Below are 23,226 nucleotides of genomic sequence, written 5' to 3'. Positions count from 1 at the left end.
GTTATCCTCTTACTCTTAATGTACTGATAAAGCATCTTTGGGTTTTCCTTGATTTTTAACCTGCCAATAATTTTTCATGTTGTTACAACCGACCGCTCCAGTCAAAGCCCGCAATCAGAATATACGATTTTGATTGTAGTGGGAGAAACGCACTGTTAATTCAATCCCATCGCTCCACAGATTGCCTAACATATCATTTAAAACTTTGCAAATTAAAGAAAGATCCAGCCAAATTGTACCATTTATGAACCCCCGAATGAGGCTAATCAAACCACGTGTCTATAAATCAACAAATTACCTGTTTAATTAGAAAAACTAAATTATTAAACACTGAAGTTTTAATAACATAATAGAAAAAAATTTGTGTTCTTGCAAATTTACAGTCCAATGTTGCTTGAAGTCCTCACAGCCGTCCAATGGGAGGAAAAAAGGTTCTTCCACAGTAGAACAGTCCGTAGTCTAATTCCAGCAGTATGTGACGCTTACCTTCCTTCAGTGAATTTCAACAATTAACGACTTGCAAACACTTTTTAAATGCATCAATTTGACTTTATGGTTTTTGAGGGATAAAAGATTGTCACAGTCTAAATTCCCTTCCTTCAGTTTAAATTATCAGAGCTCTCCGGATTGGCTTAACTTTTTTTTTGAATTTTGAGAGATAATAATTAAACAGAGTAAAATCTTCTTCCTTCAGTTTAAATGGTTGAGAGCTCTTTTTCCAGGGGCTAACAACAGCTGTCTGTGTCTGTCCTCTGTTAGAACAAACTGTCTTCAACTTAAAAGCCAGTTCAAAATTGAATTGTAACAAATGTATCGCTTGATACTCACTCCAAGTGGCTGTATCTATGGTAACGAGTATGCACCCTTTGAATCTTTGTATCCAACGGCAACCGAAAATGCATTTTCTCTAACTCCTGAGGCCTGCTGGTTCTTTAAAGTAGTACTGATCCTTTGCGAGCCTGAAAGGCAAACCGCATATTCCCGGAGAAAAAACAACAACAGGACCATGACGATGTCCTCTCTTTGCTTTCCTAATTTCCTTTTTTACTTCACCCCTGCACTTTCTATACTTCTCTAGGCTTTCTAAAGTATTACGTTTTTTGTGACTGTCATAAGCTTTCTTTTTCTGTTTTATCTTGTCCTGTATGCTTCTAGATAACCAGGGAGCTCCTAGATTTGGCTGGACCACCCTTTATCTTTGTGGGGAATGTTCATACTGTGCCTGTAAAATCTTGCTTTTGAATGCCTCCCACTGGTTTGCCACTGATTTTCCTTCAAGTAGCTGTATCCGGTCCACTTTCACCAGATCACACCTCAGCTTCGTAAAATTTGCCTTCCACCCCACCCCACCCCCCCAACCCAATTTAGAATTTTACTCCTGTTTTAGTTTTGTCCTTTTCTGTGATTATGTTAAAACCAACTGTATTCTGGTCACTATCTCCAAAATGGTCACCCACTGCTACTTAATCCACTTGCCCAGCTTCATTTCCTAAGACAAAATTGAGAATTACACCCCTCTCATTGGGCTTGTTGCGGCTGGCTAAAAAGGTTCTGTTGAATGCAGTTCAAGAATTTTGTGCCCTCTGTGCCCTTCATGCTGTTTGTATCCCAGTTGATATTAGGATAGTTGAAATCCTGAACTATTATTGCCCTGTTGTTTTTGCACTCTGAAATTTGCCTACATATTTGTTCTTCTATCTCCCTCATACTATTTGGGGGAAATTGTGCACTCGGAGTAGTGTGGCTGCCCCTTTTTTATTTCTGAGCTCATCCCACATGGCCTCACTTGATGATTCATTTAGCGTATTATCCTTCCTTAACCAGTAATGGCACACTCCCTCCTTTTTATCCCCCTCTCTATCGTGTCTGAAAACTCAGTATCCAGGGATGTTGAGCTGCCATTATTGCCCCTCTTTTAGCCAAGTTTCCATTACAGCAATGATATCATATTGCCATGTGTCTACCTGTGCTCTCAGCTTTAAACATTACTTCTAACACTAGATTCCTGTGCTTTGCACTTTTTAACCTTTTGCTTCTTCTGTTTTTCAGAGTCACTTGCTAATTTTCTGCCTCCTGTTCCCTGCCCTGAATTTGTCCTATCTGAAAATGCCCTCAGGTTCCTATCCCCCTGCCAAACTAGTTCAAACCATCCCCAACAGCACCAGCAAACCTTCCTGCAAGGATATTGGTCCCAGTCCTGTTCCGGTGTAGACCATACGGCTTGCACAGGCCCCACCTTCCTCAGAACCGGTCCCAATGCCCCAGAAATCTGAAACCCTCCCTCCTGCACCATCTCTCTAGCCATGCTTTCATCTGGTGTATTCTCCTATTTCTATACTCACAAGCACGTGGGGCCTTGGGAGTAATCCGGAGCTTACTACCTTTGAGGTCCTGCTTGCTAATCTCTTTCCTAACCTCAGCCTGCAGGACCTCGTCCCTTTTTCTATCTATATCATTGGTGCCAATGTGGACCACAACCTCTGGCTTTGCATCCTCGCCCTCCAGAATGCTCTGTATATCTGCTTGGTGATATCCATGACCCTTGCACCATCCTGGAATCCTGTCCGCAACCACAGAAATGCCTATTTGTTCCCTTAACTATAGAATCCCCTATCACTATTGCTCTCCTGTCTTTTCTCCTCCCTCCCTGTACAGCTGAGCCACCCCTGGTGCTCTGGTCATGACTCTCGCTGCACTCTCCAGAGGAGCCCTTTCTCCCATAGGTACTCCGAACTGAATACTGGTTAGAAAGTGGGATGCCCTCCGGGGACTCCTGCACTACCTGCCTTGGCCTCCTTGTCTGTCTGGCAGCCGAGTCCCTCTCTACCTGCGCGCTCAAACTGCGGGGTGTCCACCTCCTGAAATATGCTATCCACGTAGTTCTCTGCCTTGCAAATGCACCAAAGTGACTCCAGCCACTGCTCAAGTTCTGAAACCTGGAGCTCAAGCTTCTGCAGCTGGAGACACTTCCTGCACATGTTTGTCAAGGGTATATGGTCCATCCACAACTTCCCACATACCACAGGAGGCACATTCCACTCAGCCAAGCTGCTCTGCCATACCTTAGCTTTATTGCTCGTGTAATGGACGTCAATGAAACAGGAGCAAAGGTTCTAAATTGGGGGAAGGCAAATTTTAGAGGAAACTGAGAGGTGGCCAGGCAAAAGTGGACTGGATACAGCTACTTGAAGGAAAATCAGTGGCAAACCAGTGGGAGGCATTCAAGAGTGACATACTACGGGCACAGTGTAGGCCTGTCCCCAGAAAGATTAAGGGTGGTACTGCCAAATCTAGAGCCCCCTGGTTATCTAAAAGCTTACAGGGTAAATTAAGGCAAAACAAGAAAGCTTAGGATGATCACGACTATCTTAATATTTGAGAAAGCCTACAGGAGTATAGAAAGTGCAGGGGTGTAGTAAAAAAGAAAATTGGAAAAGCAAAGAGAAGACATGCAAAATTAATGGCAGGTAAAATCAAGGAAAACCTGAAGATGTTTTATTAGTACATTAAGAGCAAGAGGATAAGTAAGGAAAGGGTAGGGCCTATCCGATGTACGGGGGAACTTGTGTGTGGGTGCGGAAGATGTGGGTAGGGTTTTTAATGAGTTTTTTGTCTCTACGTCTTCACAAAGGAGAGGGATGATGCAAACATTGTAGTTAAAGAGGAGTGTGAAATATTAGATACGATAAGCATAATGAGAGAGGAAGTGCTTGAGGGTCTGACATCCCTGAAAGTGGATAAATTGCATCCCAGGTTGTTAAAGAAAGCAAGGGAGGAAATAGCAGATACGCTGAGGATCATCTTCAAATCCTCACTAGATACAGGCGAGGTACCAGGTGATTGGAGGTCTGTGAACATTGTACCATTGTTTAAAATGGGTGTGAGGGAACAGCAGGGTAATTATAGGCTTGCTAGTGTGACCTCGGTGGTGGGTAAATTGTTAGAATCTATTCTGAGGGACAGGATAAAGTGTCACTTAGAAAGGCACAGATTAATCAGGGATAGTCAGCATGGATTTGTTAGGGGAAGGTCATCTCTTACTAACTTGATTGAATTTTTTGAGGAAGTGACGAGGAGGATTGATGAGGGTAATGCAGTGGATGTGGTCTACATGGATTTTAGTAAGGCATTTGACAAGGTCCCACATGGCAGACTGGTCAGTAAAATGAAAGCCCGTGGGATACAGGTGAAGGTGGCTGGTTGGATCCAGAATTGGCTCAGTGACAGGAAACAAAGGGTAGTAGTCGACGGATGTTTTTGTGAATGGAAAGCGGTTTCCAGTGGTGTTCCACAGGGCACGGTGTTGGGTCCCTTGCTGTTCGTGGTATATATTAATGATTTCGTCTTAAATGTGGGTGGCATGATTGGGAAATTTGTTGATGACACAAAAATTGGCCGTGTAGTTAATAGTGAGGAGGAAAGCCGTGGACTCCAGAATGACATCAATGTTTTGGTTGAGTGCGCGGAAAAGTGGCAAATGGAATTCAGTGCAGAGAAGTGTGAGGTATTGCATTTGGGGAGGGCAAATAAAGTGAGGGAATACACAATAAACGGGAGGATATTGAGAGGGGTAGAAAAAGTGAGAGACCTTGGAGTGCATGTCCACAGGTCCCTGAAGGTGGCAGGACAGGTGGATAGCGTGGTGAAGAAGGCATACGGATTGCTTTCCTTTATTGGCTGAGGTACAGAGTACAAAAGCAGGACTGTGATGCTGGAACTGTATAGAGCGTTGTTTTGGCCACAGCTGGAGTATTGCATGCAGTTCTGGTCACCACATTACAGAAAGGACATAATTGCTCTGGAGAGAGTACAGAGGACATTGACAAGAATGTTGCCAGGGCTTGAAGATTACAGTTATGAGGAAAGATTGGAGAGGTTAAGGTTGTTTTCCCTGGAACTGAGGAGGCTGAGTGGTGACTTGATTGAGATGTACAAAATTATGAGGGGCCGACATAGTGGACAGGAAGGACCTGTTTCCCCTGGCAGGGAGGTCAATTCCCAGGAGGCACAGATTTAAGGTGATTGGTAGAAGGATTAGAGGGGAAACCTTTTCACCCAGAGGGTAGGAGGTGTCTGGAACTCGTTGCCTGGAATGGTGGTGGAGGCAGAGACCCTCAATTGTTTTAAAAGGTACCTGGACATGTATCTGAAATGCTGTAACCTCCAGGGCTATGGACCAGGTGCTGGAAAGTGGGATTAGTTTGGCTGGATCGTTTATTTGGCCGCGCAGCCATGATGGGCTGATTGGCCTCCTTCTGTGCTGCAATTTTTCCACGGTTCTAATGTCCATTGCAAAGAGTGGCTCAGTAGCACAATTACTGACCAAGCTGGCCGAATCCTGAAGGACATATCTGCCAGACTGGCCCAAGGCCGGTTGTGATTGAACCAACAAGAGATAAAAACATACTTTGGACCTCATCCTCACCAATCTACCTGTCGTAGATGCATCTGTCCATGACAGTATCGGTAGGAGTGACCACCGCACAGTCGTTGTGGAGATGAAGTCCCTTCATCGCATTGTTTGGCATTGCTGCCATGCTAAATGGGAAAGATTTAGATCAAATCTAGCAGCTCAAAACTGGGCATCCATGAAGCGCTGTGGGCCATCAGCAGCAGCAGAATTGTATTCAGCCACAATCTGTAACCTCAAGGCCCGGCATGCCCCTCACTCTGCCATTACCATCAAGCCCGGGGATCAGCCCTGGTTCAATGCCAGGTGCAGACCACACATACCTAAAACTGAGTTGTCAACCTGGTGAAGCTACAGCACAGGACTAGGTGCATGCTAAACAGTGGGAGCAGCATGTTATAGACGGAGCTAAGCGATGCCACACCAGTGTATCAGGTCAAAGCTCTGCAGTCCTGCCACATCCAATTGTGAACGGTTGTGGACAATTGAACTATTAGCAGGCGGAGGAGGCTCCAGAAAAATCTGCATCCTCGTTGATGGCGGAGCCCAGCATGTCAATGCAAACGACAAGGCTGAAGAATTTTCAGTCATCTTGAGGCAGAAGTGTTATGTAGATGATCCATTTCGGCCTCCTCCTGAGGTACCCATCATTATAGAGGTTAGTCATCAGACAATTTGATTCACTCCATGTGATATCAGAAAATGGCTGAAGGCACTGGATACAGCAAAGACTATGGGCCCTCACAACATCCTGGCTTTAGTACTGAAGACTTGTGCTCCAGAACTGGCCATGCCCTTAGCCAAGTTGTTCCAGTACAGCTACAGCACTGGCATCTACCTGACAATGTGGAAAATTTCCCAGGTATGTCCTGTCTACTAAAAGCAGGACAGATGCAATCTGGCAAATTACTGCCCCATTATTCTACTGTCATTCATCACCAAAGTGATGGAAGGTGTCGCCAACAGTTCGATCAACCAGCACTTACTCAGCAACAACTTGCTAACTGATGCTCAGTTTGGGTTCCGTCAGGACCACACAGCTCCAAACCTCATTACAGCCTTGATCCAAACCAAGAGCTGAATTCCAGAGGTGAGGAGGACGTGACTGCCTTTGACATCAAGGCAGCATTTGACTGTAAAATTGAAGTCACTGGGAATCTGTGGGGTGTTGGGGGGGACTTTCCACTGGCTGGAGTCATACCTAGCACAAAGCAACATGGTTGTGGTTGTTGGAGGCCATTCATCTCAGCCCCAGAACATTGCTGCAAGAGTTCTTCATGGGAGTATCCTAGGCCCAACCATCTTCAGCTGCTTCGTCAATGACCTTCCCTCCAACATAAGGCATAATGTCAGAAATGGGGATGTTCGCTGATGATTCCATAGTGTTAAGTACCATTCACAACTCCTCAGATACTGAAGTAGTTTGTGCTCCAATGCAGCAAGACCTGGACACCATTCAGGCTTGGGCTGATAAGTGCCAAGTAACACTGTCTGGCATTTGTGTGGCGCGAATGTCGATCTGCAACAAGAGAGAATCTAACCATTTTCTTTTGACATACAATGGTATTACTATCACTGAATCCCCCACTATCAACATCCTGGGGGTTACCATTGACCAGAAACTGAATTGTACCAGCCCCTTAAGTGCTGTGGCTACAAGAGCACGTCAGAGACTGGGAATTCTGTAGTGAGTAACTCACCTGACTCCGCTAAAGCCTATCCACCGTCTACAATGCACAAGTCAGGAGTGTGATGGAATATTCTCTACTTGCCTGGTTTAGTGCAGCTCCAACAACACAAGCTTGACACCATCCAGGGCAAAGCAACCCGCTTGTTTGGCACCTCATCCACAAACATTCACTGCCTCCACCACTGATGCACAGTGGCAGCAGTGTGTACCGTCTACAAGATGCACTGCAGCAATTTGACCAGGCTGCTTCGACAGCACCTTCCAAACCCATGACTTCTACCACCTAGAAGAACAAGGGCAGCAGACTCATGGAGGGGAACTTGCAGGTGATGTTCCCAAGTCCCACACCATCCTGACTTGGAACTATTTTGCTGTTCCTTCGCTATTGCTGGGTTAAAATCCTGGAATTCCCTGCCTAACAGCATTGTGGGTATACCTAGACCATGTGGAATGCGGCAGTTAAAGAAGGTGGCTCATCACCACCTTCTCGAGCAATTGGGGATGGACGATAAATGCTGGCCTTGCCAGTGACGTTCACATCCCAAGAACGTACTTCAAAAAAAGTGATAGAGCAGAGTATTGGGGTGCTTGGACTGCTCTGGATGAGTACTGTGGCACTCAGCAGAGCACTTCAAGATTCAGCACGGTCTGCTTCATGCTGCACAATGTCGCTGTCGAGAGGGTACAGCCCTTGCCACCATAAATGGCAAGTAATGAGAAGGAAGGGTAGAGGCAACCAATTCATCCCCTTTCTGGCTGGCTGTTCGAGATCAGCTCATCTGTCTGCAGTAGCAGTGAAGGCAGCCCCAATTCCCCATTCACCAACACTCCCACGCCTTGCCTTCCCTCTGTTGCCGTCACAGCTTTGGCTCCAACGCTAAAATAAAAGTTACCATAAAACACATATTCCAAACGAAACTTATAAATCAAACCATGACATGTTACAATCAAAATCAACCCATCACCCTTGTACATTCCCTTGATGCCTGTCTTTCGTGTGCTTTTGCCTGTCCTATTGCTACTATGCAGTGTTTTCCCAAAGGCTGCAGATAGTCTTGCCGACAGCCTCTAACAGCTCTGGCTCTAGAAGGCCTATTTTGGACTGCATCACCTGCATGGAAAACAGCAGTCTGGGCTGGCTGGCTGATGGGCAGCAGCAAGGGCAGTGGTGGGTGGATGAATGATTTCATCCTGAGTGAAGACAACAGGTCCGTGTTCCACAGTGTCATCACCACTCTCCCCAGTGCCTCAGTAATCCTAGTAATCTGCTGGAGCACAGATTGCTGGACTGCTGGGAAATCCTGAAGACCCCTTTGAGCACTGATATCTGCAGCTACGATGGCAGCAGTCTGAGCCTTCATAATAGTAAGCTGAGCTTATGTGAGGGCAGTCTGGACTTGCATGGCAGCAAACTGAGCTTGTGGGACTTGAGCCTGAGGTTTCACTGCAGTATCCAGACGTTGACTGGCTTCTTCTTGTGGTGCAGTGGAAACTGAGATTTTGGCCTTCTGGCGCTGGAAGGGTTCACAAGTGTTCTCATGGGGTTGAACACCACTTCCACACTGGAGAGGATGGGCTCTAAGCTACGTGCAAAGTCTTGTGCCAAGTTGGTGACAGACTCCTCCATGCTCCTTGACTTTTGGTAGGCCTAGGCACCAAGCATTTCATTGTGCACACCCATCGGCCTCCGTCTGTAGGCCATTCCATTGAAGTCCTCATCTGAGTCCTCTGCAACAGTAGTAGTATGCCTTCCAGCAAGCTGGAACCTCTGCTACACTTGCCTCGTGCCCTGTCCGCAGCCCATTCATGCCTGATGTGTCTCAACGTGCAGGTCTTGTCTCCAAAGCTACCCTGTAAAATTCTCTCAGTGTCAGTATCTGAGCTGGTGGCTGTGAGCGATGATGTTTTTTCTTCCTCACTGCCTTCCTGCTCTTCCATCTCTTTATTCCACTGCTGCCTGGTCAGGTTGCAGTTCTTGGGTATCAGAAAGGAGAAAGAAGCAAGGGTGCGGTTGTGGTCAGTGGTAGGTGGATAGTAAGAGGTGCATGCTTACACCATCTCCAGCTTGTAAATCAGAAGAGGTTGTGGGATGAGGCAGAAGTGGAATGTGAGGAGGAGGATTAGGCATGAGCATACCGTCATCTTCGCTGGTTTCAGCCCTGATGCTGGCCATGGCCTCAGTTGTGACCGCTACAATTATGGTGAGCACAGCCTCCTTCATGAGGGTAAGGATATGCAGCCGTGCCTGTCCCTTGCCGATTAGGTGCTGCTACATGCGCCACCTTGTCCTGCAAGAGAGAAGAAATTGGGTCAGTGAGTGTGCTGCAGTGTTTTTGGTGATGTGGCTGAATAGCTGGCATTATGTGCAAGCTGAGAGATGTGGGTGTGAGGCTTGCAGCAGTGCTAAGTGTATGTGGGTACATATGAATTCTGATTGATAGTTGTTAGATGAGTGATTGGGGTGTGGTGAATTGAACAGTATGTGAGCCTCGTGGTGCAGTTGGTAGGATATGGCATTTGAAGATGTATTCACTGACCTTGCCACTTGTGGCACTGCATCCAAGTCTTTGGGGCTACTCCTGACATTGACCACCATGGCTAAATGGTCCCAGTGCCTTCTGAGAGTTTGTCTGGAGGGCCTTCTGTGGATAGATGACATCTGTCTTGTTCATCTCCTGCACACAAGACCTCCAGTGCAGCATTGGAAAATCTTGGCGCCTTCTTCCAGGTTGTATTATTCTTGTGCCTTTCCCAGGATAAACTCACTTTTACAGTGACTTCCAGTACTTGCTTCAGCCAAATTGCACCTCCCCTTTAAGAGGTGCCGGCTGACTTTAGGTTGTTCAAGCTCGCTTGAGCTCCTGTTGGTCTCTGTCAATTTTGCTCTCCCTACTCTGCTTGCTTGGGTGTGTGGTGTAGTATGTGAGGAATAGTCCCTTTGTACTCTTGTCAGCCACGAGTGACAGCAAGGGTGTGAACAAGAAGCACTGGTCTCCCAATTCTATGAAGACAAAGGTGAATTGGTACCACCAAAGATAAGAGGCAGAAGTCTGTACAGCGATCAAAAAGATGAAAGCAAAGAAAGCACCTGGAATTGATGAGATGACAGCAGAATGCTTGAAAGCCCTGTATGATGATAGCATTGGGAAACTGACAGACCTCCCAACAAAATTTACAGAACAGTATTCATACCTGGGGATCTTATGTAGTCGGTGTTCATTAAGCTCCCAAAGAAACCAAAAGCCCGAGAGTATTCAGAGCACAGGACATGAGCCATGTGATGGAAATTATTTTAATAATCATTTTGGAAAGAAATGACTAATCAATAGAAGCAGAGATAGATGATAGACAGGATTCAGACCAAAGAAAGGAACAAGAGAGGACATCTTTAATTTGTGCGTAGTGATAGAAACATATCTGGAAGTACAAAAACATGTGTATATATACTTCATTGACTGAGAAGGCATTTGATAGAGTCTACCACCAGAAAACTAGAAATTGCTTAAACAAACTAGAAATTGACAGAAATTATGAGAATTCAGAATCTATATTGGAATCAATCAGCAGTGATGAGACTTGCTAGCGGCTTGTCAGACAGTTTCCCAATCCAAAGAGGAGTGCGTCAGGGTTGTAATGTCCCCAAAACTGTTTAACCTGTATAGTGAAACTATCTTCAGAGACAGGAGATCTACCAGGTTGCAATATTGGTGGTTTGAGCATTAGCACCTTGAGATACGCAAATGAGACTGCACTGATTGCAGAGTCAGAAGAGGCCCTAGAGGAAATTGTGAAAGAAGTGAAGGCAAAGAGTGTGGAATATGGATTAAGAATGAATGTGAAGAAAACCAAGACAATGGTGATAAGCAGGGACCTAACCCCAGAATTGAAAATTGAAGTAAATGGACAAGTCCTGGAACAAGGTTTTACATACCTTGGGAAGGTCATCACAAATCAGTCATAGTTATACAGCACAGAAACAGGCCCTTCGGCCCATCGTGTCCGTGCCGGCCATCAAGCACCGAACTATTCTAATCCCATTTTCCAGCACTTGGCCTGTAGCCTTGTATGCTATGGCGTTTCAGGTGCTCAGCTAAATACTAAAATGTTGAGGGTTCCTGCCTCTACCACCTCTTCAGGCAGTATGTTCCAGATTCCAACCACCCTTTGGGTGAAAAAACATTTTCCTCAAATCCCCTCTAAACCTCCTACCCCTTACCTTAAATCTATGCCTTCTGGTTATTGACACCTCCGCTAATGGAAAAAGTTTCTTCCTATCTAACCTATCAATGCCTTTTGTATAACTCAATCATGTCCTCCCTCAGCCTTCTCTGCTCTAGGGGAAACGACCCTAACCTTTTCAGTCTCTTCATAGCTGGAATGCTCCATCCCAGGCAACATCCTGGTGAATCTCCTTTGCACCCTCTCCAGTGCAATCGCATCCATCCTATAATAAAAGCAAAATACTGCGGATGCTGGAAATCTGAAACAAAAACAAGAAATGCTGGATTCACTCAGCAGGTCCGGCAGCATCTGTGGAAAGAGAAGCAGAGTCAACGCCCCGGGTCAGCGACCCTTCCTCGGAACCTTCCGAGGAAGGGTCGCTGACCCGGGGCGTTGACTCTGCTTCTCTTTCCACAGATGCTGCCGGACCTGCTGAGTGAATCCAGCATTTCTTGTTTTTGTCGCATCCATCCTATAGTGTGGTGACAGAACTGTACACAGTACTCCAGCTGTGGCCTAGCCAGCGTTTTATACAGCTCCATCATAACATCCCTGCTCTTATATTCTGTGCCTCGGCTGATAAAGGCAAGTATCCCATGTGCCTTCCTAACCACCTTATCGATCTGTGCTGCTGCCTTCAGTGATCTATGGACAAGTACACCAAGGTTCCTCTGACCCTCTGTACTTCCTAGGGTCCTACCACCCATTGTATATCCCCTGGCCTTGTTAGTCCTCCCAAAATGCATCACCTCACACTTCTCAGGCTTAAATTCCATTTGCCACTGCTCCGCCCATCTTACCAGCTCATCTATATCGTCCTGTAATCTAAGGCTTTCCTCCTCACTATTTACGACACCACCAATTTTCGTGTCATATGCAAACTTACTTGTCATGCCTCCTATATCCACATCTAAATCATTAATGTACACTACAAACAGCAAGGGTCCCAGCACCAATCCCTGCGGTACACCACTGGTCACAGGCTTCCTCTCGCAAAAACAACCCTTGACCATTGCCCTCTGCCTCCTGCCACTAAGCCAATTTTGGATCCACTTTGCCAAATGATGGGAGATCTGACTGTAAGATCCAAAAGAGAATTGGGATATCCAAGACCAGCTTTGTCAGAATGAAGGACTTAGTGACATCAAAGAAACTGACCCTGAATCTTAGGAAATGAATGCTGAGATGTAACATTTTGTCATCAATGTTATGTGCCTCGGAGACATGGACAACAAATAGAGAGACTATTGATAAGCTGAATGCATTTGAGATATGGACGTATCGGTGGATATTCTGCATATCTTACACAGACAGACTAATGAGAGCGTGCTGCAAGTGGCTGGAGAAAAGAGGAAATTAGTGCATAACATCAAAGAGAGAAAGATACAATACTTTGGTCACATCATTAGAGCAGAAGGTAGACAAAGACAATTATTGGAAGGAAAGATCAATGGAAAACATAGTAGAGGGAAGCAGAGAAGAAAATAGATGACAGATCTAATGGACTGGATGCAGTTGACCTATGCAGAATATGTAAGGACAGCGCAGGACAGACAAAGGTGGAGATCCATGACAATCAACCTTCTGGGACGATGACTATGCTAACAAACGAACTCAGCTTGCAGCCAGCCACTCAACAGTGCATTTAGCACAAGCTACATACTCCCATCGGATAAACAAGTAGGTAGCATGACATTTGCGTGTTACCTGTGTTGTAAGCAATGCATACAGGTTAATTGTGCATCATGATCCCCATGCCTGCTTTCAGGTGTTATCAAATTTCACAGACAAACCTTTGGAGGTTTGTGCAATTGCATATCTAGATAATTTCCAGAACTCTGACTCTGGAAAGTGGATCCAATGTGTTTGCAAATTGTAATAAATTACATATACGATATTCAGTTTAATTCTGATGCCTTAAACCAAAAGAATAAAGCTTGAACAATTTACTTCAAACCTCTGCCCTAAAATTAAATTGCTACTTCAAACCCATTGCAAGTTATGCTGTGAGGAGGAAGAAAGGAAATTTCTGTACTCTTCAATCCCTTTTCATCTGTGGCAAATTGAGAGTGACATGGTGAAATGAGTGTTGGTGATAATAGTGCCATGTAATATGTGGGGTCTTCATATCCTACATCACAGTACAATGCCTTTATTTCAGCAAAGAATTAGTGAGAAGTAAATTGTACATTAATTGTACTGCCTCTTGTCTGGTCTTTTTGAAGTAAGTACTATGCAAGTTGGGGCTTTTGTAGATCTATACTCTGAGCTCAGAGACTTCCATGTATGGTATAGAGAAACTGAACCAGAACTTAACTTGTGTGGTGAAGAGATTTTCTCTGTCATATTAACTGTCTTGTATAATCATTTTTAGTGTCCAATAGAACATCAATTTTTCAAGCAATTATACATATTAACTGTTTTCTTTTTGTTTAATAATAGTCCTGCTGAAGATATTCACTTTGGGTCTAAAGAAAGTGGAGAAACAAAATGTTTGATAGTTCTGACCAATGTGACAAAGAACCCTGTTGCTTTTAAGGTAAGTTTTTTGGTTTAGTAATCATTCGGTTTACGGAATTGAAATCCGTCATTTGTGTTAAGCCATTAAGTAGCTGACTGATTTAGTTGCCAATTAAAAGTACCCATTTTTAATTGTGCAGTGATAGAATTGAGTAGAATGGACCTTATAGTCTCAGTTAGAAGAATGAGCGGTGATCTCATTGAAATTTATGAAATTCTGAGGGGGCTTGACAGGTAGATGCTGGGAGAGGGTTTGACAGAGTAGATGCTGAGACTTTTCCCCTGGCTGGAGAGTCTAAAACTGGGGGTCAAAGTCTCTGGATAAGGGGTAGGCTGTTTAGGACTGAGATCAGGAGAAATTTCTTTATTCAGGGGATTGTGAATCTTCAGAATTCTCTACCCCAGAGGGCTGTAGCTGCTCAGTCGTTCAGTATATTCAAGGCTGAGATCCATTGTTTTTTTTTGGACACTAACGGAATTGAGGGATATGCTGATGGGGCAGGAAAGTGTAGTTGAGGTGGATCAGCCATTCTGTGCTGTTAATTCTCTGATCTTAGAATGGCAGAGCAGGCTCAAGTGTCGCATAGTTAATTCTGCTCCTGTTAAGTTAATTGGCTATATATGTTGTGAAAGTGAAGGTATTTAAACAATTCTTATTTTAAAAAAAATCATATTTCTCCCCAAATAATTTTGCTCTTTCCATATAAACTGAGATTCATTCCAAATTGAAAGTGTGTGAATACCATCTGATCATTAATGTACCAGGACTTATCCAGATATGTAAATCCTGGAGATGATATTTGGGGGAAAAATAGTCTTGCATTTTTGAAGCTTATTTCACAACTGCAGAACGCCCTAAAACGCTTTTACAGCCAATTAACTACCTTTGAAGTGTAGTCATTCTTATAGGAAATGCGAGAGCCAATTTGTTCACAGCAAAGTGCCATGAACAGAAATTTGATAATGAGCAGATAATCTGTTTTAATATTGAATAAGGAGTATGCAGTAGTCAGGACTCCGAGGACTCACCTGCTGTTCTTTGAATAGTATTGTGGGTTCTTTTGCAGGATTGTTTCATTCAAAAAGACCTCCAACATTGCTGCATTACCTCAATATTGTGCTGAAGTGTCAGCCTTGATTACATGCTCAAGTCTCTGGAGTGGGAAAGATTAGTTTGCCATTAAATTGCCCAAGGATGCATTTGAGGTTCTGCTCCCCTCAGAGTTTTCTATGTATTTGAATCATTTTAAGAGAAGTGGCACTGCAGTTACAGTTTATATAAGTGCAAAGTGTTAGATTTTTAGGCACTTTTTCTTTTAAAGTTGTAGTAAATTAGTCATTTTGGAAATTCCCAGCAACCTATTATTTCTAAACTTTTTTTTTCTCTAAATTTTGAGATGTATGCAATTTAAATGCCAAGTGCTGAAAAACAAAGTTTTTAACTTGAATCTTCCTTACGTTAATGATTTTAGACAGTTGTTTCTATGTGAGATGATACTTGACATATTTGGAAAAACCTATTCCCAAAGGCAACTGGAGAATAAAATGATAGTATTCAAGTCCTCTGCCTTTTATTTAAACAAGGTTAGAACAACGGCCCCAGAGAAGTACCGGGTAAAACCAAGCAATGGCAGCTTCGAGCCAGGCACTTCACTGGATATTCTAGTGTCACTTCATGGAGGTATGATAAGCCCTACTCCTACTGTCTGCAAATACAGTACTAAAGATATGGATTTAATGTGCTCAGTGAAGTATTCTGGTAATTGTAAAACAAAAAATTGAATAGAATTAGTAATATAAGGAATTTAAACAGAGAACCTATTTTGCAGTCCTGCTTAGTCATTTTGCTAAATCGTGAGCATCTTTTATACTTTTCTGTGACAAAAGTTTCATTCTCATCGCACGCAAGTAATTGGAGATGCACTTTGCATGTTTAATACAACTGTCCTTAAATGACGCTGCAGAGTGCACATAAAAAACATTTATCTTTTAAGGGGAAGGACATTTTACTGAATTGCCACATGATCCTAAATCTTAACAGTGATCTTTGTCTACCTGTTTGTGCCTCTCAGCTCTCGTGCCCCTATTGTGCTTTAAAAATACATCAGTCTGGGCACAGATGTTTTATTCGGAATTTGTTCTTCATTGACATGAATTTGATTTCCTAAGCTGTTTTTTGACAAAACGCAGAAATGAGAGAGAACTGAAAGTTGCTGCAGTTCCTATTAACATTATGTAGAAGTTTGGTAAAATATATTAACTTTTAACATTTTCATTCGTAGATTTTAAAGTTAGCAGTAAACAGAGCTCTCCTGCCCTGTCACCCCCAGCTCTGAAAAAAATACATTATATGATTGGGGGTAGTTCCTCCGAACACCTGCCAGTACTTTACTGAAGTAATTCCTCTTGGTGTGATTCATAACTGTTAATGTTGGCAAGCAATTCAGCTGCATCGAGCATCAAAGTTTGTCCTCAACTATTGTTTATAGATCAGTTAACTTGGTAAAGATTAAGGATTGAACTTTAATCAATCTTGTCTCTAAAGCTTAGCTACTCGCTGGCTAAACAGAGTGACTCCAAGCTGAGATTTTTTTTTCATGTATCCATACATCTGAAGTTTCAGATTTCAGCAGATGCAAGTTAATAGGCGGTGATGAATATGATTTATATGTGACATTTTCAACTGTATTTTATGGCCAATTTGTGTCTGACTTTAACTCCCAATGATATCTAGCTGTCTGGAAAACTTAATACACTCATCGTAATTGCATGATGTCATGCTGCAGATGTATCACTGTACACTTTATTGCCCTTTCTCATGGTGTCCTATCTGTCCTGCATTCAACATGGAACAAGCAAACTATTCAAAAGATATGGAATATTAAAAATATAACTTGGTGAATGCAAGGCAGTGATTGGGGCTCTTAATTTTTATGATATTTGCCTAATCTTAGTTGTTTCTGTTTTTGTTAATGGATCTGCTTAGTATATTTAATGAATTACCCCCTCCTATCGTTGGGTATAGTTTTTATTATATGTATTTTAATCATTTGCATAAGTATTGAAGACAGGTGAGGTAGTGTGGCAGGTTTATTAAGTGTATCTGCAAATTAAACCTTTTGTAGGACTTCCAGTTTCATGTAATATGAAGTATGCTGTCTTTGGTATCTGGCAAACCTGAGGCACTGGATTATAGACCTCGTGCATATCTCTTGTAGATTGTGATGAAATGACGGCTCCAATGCATTGTGTGTACACAGATTAGCAATTGACTGGAATGAAATGATAACATTTACATGATCCTTAACTGTTCCATTACCAGCTTAGTCAGATTAAATGTCTTCTCTCTTCAGTGAAATTTACCTGACTACTGAATTTGTGATGCATTACATTGCTATCAGTAACAGGTTTTCAGACTGGGATCTGAGAGGGGAAGTCACTTTGTTGAACATGCTAGCATGCTATCTCTGTTGCCATGCAGTCCATATAATGGGAGCCGACACAGTCTTTTGGAATTTAGCACAGCAAACTCCTAGCAATTCAGTAGTTGTAAGGAGTCCCCACATGGAAAAAAATTAAAACAATGGATTAATGATGTGACATTTCAACTTTACTGCAGTTAGCTTTCTCAAATCTTTCATTTCAAAGACCAGTGAATTCAGCTAAATCAAATGTACCCCATGGAAAACAAGTTAGTTTTCGCCTCCAGCGAATGTTTTACTGTGCAGCAGTTAGAATTAATGTAAAAACTTATATGGTTTTAGAATACCAAAGTTGGCTAAAGTTTGAAGTTTCTAAAGTAGATTATCAGAGCAGAAGACTACAGGGTGCTCAGGAGGAAGATGAGACTTTGTGAAGTCTGGATTGGTTCATAAAGTGTTTAAGATCTCCAGTCATGAAGAGGAAAAGAGAAATGGGCTACTTTGGATGACTTTGAACAACATTGGGTATTGGGAGTAGATGGAAGAATGAACGATTGATGCCACTGCCACAGAGAAATTCCTTTGAGATGTAGGAAGATTTTCTGGAATCATGCAGATTATCTGATGAAGGGAGATGATATTGGTTTGAATGATAAGGGCAGGAGGGAGTTAAGATACAGACCAGCCATGCTGTAATTAAATGGCGGAACTAACTCAAGGGGCTAAATGGCCTACTCCTGTTCCTATGACCCTGTCATTGTGAGCAATGAGGACTTGAAAATTGGACAGTGACAATCGAGGGAATTCTTCACCACAGATGAAAAAAAAGAACATTTTCAGAAGTTCTGGTGCGGAATTGTCAAAGCAGTTTCATCGGAGAAAGTAAGGAAGGAATGGAGCCTAGACAGGAAGAATGGAGCAAAGAAACATAACCAAGTAGTTGTAGCAATCTGTGCTTCTAAAATAATGAACTAAATTCGTAATTGGTTAATTACTTATTTTATAGTAACTTCTGAACAGTAGTAGTCGTCTTTATTTAAAACCTAAAGCCTTAATTACTAGTGCAGTGAATTTAAGTTTTTTTTCATGTACTGTGTTGTAACATGACATACATAACCAGAGTCTTGATATTAAAGTCCTCTATCTTAGTGGGGAGAGGAAATAGGAGGATCACAGCAAATTTAGCTTCCGTCCTCAACTGTGCAGCAACCTTCGGTGTGTTTTAATTTTTTTTTTAGAGATACAGCACTGAAACAGGCCCTTCGGCCCACCGAGTCTGTGCCGACCGTCAACCACCCATTTTATACTAATCCTATACTAATCCCATATTCCTACCACATCCCCACCTGTCCCTATATGATGGAATCATTTGCATAATGTGTATTATGTTAGTGTAGATCAAATTATTTGCTTTTTGTATATATTCTACTGTTGGCAACTTGATAGAAAAGGCTCTTCTGCAGAGAGAACCACAGGTTACAGCACAAAAGGAGGTTGTTTGCTAATTGTGTATGTGCTATCTCTTTGCTGGAGTAATCCAAATCTAATTTCCCTGTCTTGTTCTCCCTCCTTAGCTCTGCCTCTTCCTCTGCTTCAGATATTTCTCAATTTTCCCATTTTTAAAAAGAAAATGTAGTGGTCTCTACCTCAACTCAAGAATTTTCTCCGAATTTCCCTTCTCACTCTGTTTTAAATTGTTGACCCTTATCTCCAACTTCCCAACCCGGAAAGAGTTTTATAAAGGGAGAATAGGGAAAGACTATGGCATTTTAAAAACTTCTAACACTGCTTTTGAACATCTCTACTCTCAAGTAAAATTAGTCCTATTACCCAACTCTCATAAGTACAGGTTCCCATTCCTGGGCTCATCCTAGTGAATGCTCCCTATGGCTCATTGCCTTTCCTATGAGTAGCTGCATGCAATACTCTTAACCAGTTCATGATTGACTTTACAAATCAATCTTTTTTGATAATGTACTTTATACCTCTATTTATAAAACCCAACATTTCTTGACCCTTTGGAGGGCTGTACCTGCACTAAAGCTTTAAGAGAACAGTGTGTTTGAATCTCGAGATTTCTGTCTTCATCCACACCCTTAATCCTTTATTGAATATATACTATTATCTTGATTTTTCCCATAACTGTTATTAGCTGGTTTATAGTTACCCAGTTTATGCTTCTCTCCCTTCTTGAACAGAGGTGTTGTGATGAAAGGTGACAGACCTGAAGCATTAACTCTGTTTCTGTCACCACAGATGCTGCCATACCGACTGACTATTTCCAGCATTTTCTGTTTTTATTTCAGATTTCCAGCATCCGCGGTATTTTCCTTCTGTATTTTTTATTCGTTCGTGGGATGTGGGTGTCGCTGGCTAGACCAGCATTTATTGCCCATCCCTAATTGCCCTTGAGAAGGTGGTAGTGAGCTGCCTTCTTAAACCACTACAGCCCTTGTAGGCACATCGACAGTGCTGTTAGAAAGGAAGTTCCAGGATTTTGATCCAGCGACAGTGAAGCAAAGGTGATACAATTCCAAGTCAGGATGGTGTGTGGCTTGGAGGGAAACTTGCAGGTGATGGTGTTCCCATACATCATCTGCCCTTGTCCTTCTAGATGGTAGAGGTCATGGGTTTGGACGGTGCTGTCGAAGGAGCTTTGGTGAGTTACTGCAGTGCATCTTGTGGATGTTACATACTGCTGCCACTGTGCATCAGTGGTGAAGGGAGTGAAGGTTGAAGGTGGTGGATGGGGTGCCAATCAAGTGGGCTGCTTTGTCCTGGATGGTGTTAGCTTCCTGAGTGTTGTTGGAGCTGCATCCATCCAGGCAAGTGGAGAGTACTCCATCGCACTCCTGACTTGTGCTTTGTAGATGGGGGATAGGCATTGGGGAGTCAGGAGGGGAGTTATCCGCTGCAGAATTCCCAGCCTGTGATCTGCTCTTGTAGCCACAGTATTTATGTGGCTGGTCCTGTTCAGTTTCTGGTCAGTGATAATCCCCAGGTAGTTGTTGTTTGGTACTTGCCAGTCCACTGGCATAATTTGCATATTCATAGAGGAATTAAAAAATTGGGGCCAAAGTCTCCGCTATCTCTTGATTTCTGTCAACAGCCAAGGATGTATGCTATCAAGTCCCGTGATTATTATCCACCTTGAGCTCTTTTTTTAGAAGCAGCTGCTTCTCTACAGTAACCTCTAGCAGTTCAATACACATATATTTTGAGTTCACCATTAAGAAGCACCATTTTAATTTATTCAGCATGAATTTGCAAACTACAATCAGTGCTCTTAAATAACTATAACTGCCACATGTAACTCTTTTAAAGATTGTTCCCATCCAGTCCTGAACTGAACGGTGATAACCTTGTAACGTCTTTCAGAACAGATATTTGTCTTGTAGAAGATTTTCTTTAAAACTCTGGACCCTTGAAGAGAACCACTGAAATGAATTTGCATTTTCTTTCCAAAGCCTGGCCACTTTATCACGTTTCCCACTCATAAAATAACATGTGCCCTGAACTACTGAGAGAAATACTGGTGCCTAACAGAATAATAATGAACTACTGATGAATTTCAGACTAGTCGTCTCACGAATCCATTTATTTTGTGCTGTAGATTTCGCAGATATACAGCTGCAAGTGTCTCATTTATCTGCAGAGTGTTTGCAATATTTATTGCATAATTCCATATAGTTCCCAATAGAGTTAAGAACATAAGACAAAATACATCATTTTGAAATTGACTTATGTTTCTGTAGTTTTGTTGCAAATTTATTTGCTAATATTATTCTGATGTATTTAGAATATGCAGATAAGGTTTTGAATATGCTCTATTAATATACTGTTTAAAACATCAAAATTAATTATCAGGATGGGGTGACTTTTCTATACACCATACTGACCTTTTTGTTGAAATAATTTTGCTACTTTTAGATTATATAATGGAGAACAAAATGTTCCCTCCTATGTGGTCACAGATAATGTTTTAATCTATGTATGTTTTTATTAAGAGACCTGCGTCGATGTTTTGATGCACAGGGAAGCTTTGTAATGAGGTTTTAATTTTCACTAATGCTTGGGAATGTGGAACTTCAGTATACAGTAGTGAAGCAGTTTACTTATTTTTAATGTTTTTAAATTTGTCAATTATTCACGTGTGTTTATCTGTCACCTCCGATCATCCCATTTGATGGGCGGGGGGAATGGCGGAAGTGTTGCGATTCCAAAGGGTAAAGTCTCTAGACCTTTTCAAAGATTTTTTGTTTCTCTGTATTTGTTTAAGGGTAAGGGGTATGGGTGACGCTGACCAGGCCAGCATATGTTACCCTCCCTAATTGCCTTTGGGAAGATGATCCACCTTCTAGAACCGCTGCAGTTCATGTGGTGTAGATATGCCCATAGTGCTGTTGAAGAGGGAGTTCCAAGATTTTGACCCAAGACGAAGGATTGGCGATACAGTTTCAAGTCAGGAGGGTGTGTCGCTTGGAAGAGAACATGCAGGTGGTGGTGGTGCTCTCTATGCGTTTGCTGCCCTTGTTCTTCTAGGTGGTAGAGGTCATGGGTTTGGAACAATCTGAGTAACCATTCACATGCTGTTAAGTTTTCGTTGAGTGTAACTATTTATTTGTTCAGGTTAGTCTCCTTGATTATTTCTAGCAAAGTTCTACTCTTCTACTCTCTTCTCTCAAGTATATGAATTAGTAGTCTCTGCGAGAAAATGCTTCATCCTTTGCTTTATTTTACCTAAATATGGTTGCCACTGCTGTTAACCTTGTATACCAAATGGAGTAGACTATTTTCCATACCAAGGGTAAATTGAACTTTGAGTTTCCATTCTTGTGTCCTGTGAGATAAGTCGAACATTGGCTAACACAAGGTAGGTACTGAGACTTGGTGTCATCAGTACAACTTTTTTGCACCATTTCAATGTGATTGACACTGGTTGCTGTGGAGCGTTGATCGAGATCAACACCAAGTAACTCTAAGCCTAGTACCTGCTCAGTAACACATATGGAATATTTTCCACAAGCTGCCCAGTGCTCCTTTAGCACACTACAGCAAAGTAAATCCAAAATGAATTTAATATCACTAATCTATTAGGTAGTAAGCCCAGGACAGTGACAACTGTTGAATGTGTACTCCCTAACACATGGTTGATGCCTTCTGCTTTATTAGTATGTATTTGGTTTATCTCAGTATTGTTCACAGTAGTACAATGTACTAAATTTGTAAGGAGCTGTCTGGCTTGGTACAATAGGTTCACTGTTGTATAGGGTAGTCTTGAGACTGCTTTGAATGCTTTACCCGGTAGAGTCGGTCCCTTTTTCTCCCCATCCTTTAAGAATGGAGCCGCAGCCAATAAATACCTTTCCAGTGTAACCAGTACCAGGGTTCAGGCAATGGAATTTTTTTAATTGACTCAGACCAATAGTGGGGAGGTGATGAAATTTAAAAACTGCAGCACAGAAGGAGCCCATTTGGTCTGTTGTGCCTGTGCTGGCTGTTGGAAAGAGTAGTCCTGCTTAGTCCCGCTTTTTGTCCCTAACCCTGTAAGTTCCTTATTCTCAAGTACCTGACCAACTCTCCTTTTAAAATTAATTATGAAATTGGCTTCCACCAACTTTGCACATGGAGCATTCCATATCCTGACATCTGAATGGAAACATTTCTTATCTCCCCTCTGGATCTTTTGCCAGTGATTTTGAATCTATGATCTCTAGTTGTTGACCCACTCACCCAAGGGAATAATTTTTCTCTATGTACTCTATCAAAACCCCCATCAACTTGAAAACCTCAATTAGGTCACTTTTTAACCACCTCCATTCCAAGGAGAATAGTCCTAGCTTTTCTACCCTCTTCTCGTAACTGAAGTCTCTCATTCCTCGTAACATCCTCGTAAATCTCCTCCATACCAATTTAAGGCATTTACATCTTTCCTGAAGTGTGATGCCGAGAATTGTCTTTAG

General features: G+C 42.5%; 1 protein-coding gene across 5 annotated transcripts in view; it reads left to right on the top strand.

Annotated features, from left to right (window-relative positions):
- Positions 1-23,226, top strand: part of mospd2 (motile sperm domain containing 2) — a 113,429-nt gene that overhangs the window by 55,501 nt on the left and 34,702 nt on the right. For 4 of the 5 annotated variants that reach the window (XM_068040448.1, XM_068040444.1, XM_068040446.1 and 1 more), the window contains 2 exons: positions 13,764-13,860; positions 15,426-15,522. In XM_068040448.1, coding sequence (XP_067896549.1) covers positions 13,764-13,860; positions 15,426-15,522 — 194 coding nt within the window. The remainder of the gene's footprint in view (positions 1-13,763; positions 13,861-15,425; positions 15,523-23,226) is intronic. The other variant, XM_068040447.1, reaches the window with a different exon arrangement.

Source organism: Heterodontus francisci, chromosome 10 (genome assembly GCF_036365525.1).
Source record: "Heterodontus francisci isolate sHetFra1 chromosome 10, sHetFra1.hap1, whole genome shotgun sequence".
Classification (NCBI taxonomy): domain Eukaryota; kingdom Metazoa; phylum Chordata; class Chondrichthyes; order Heterodontiformes; family Heterodontidae; genus Heterodontus; species Heterodontus francisci.
Note: the sequence above shows the minus strand (reverse complement) of the source record. Positions and strands in the feature narration are given on the sequence as shown.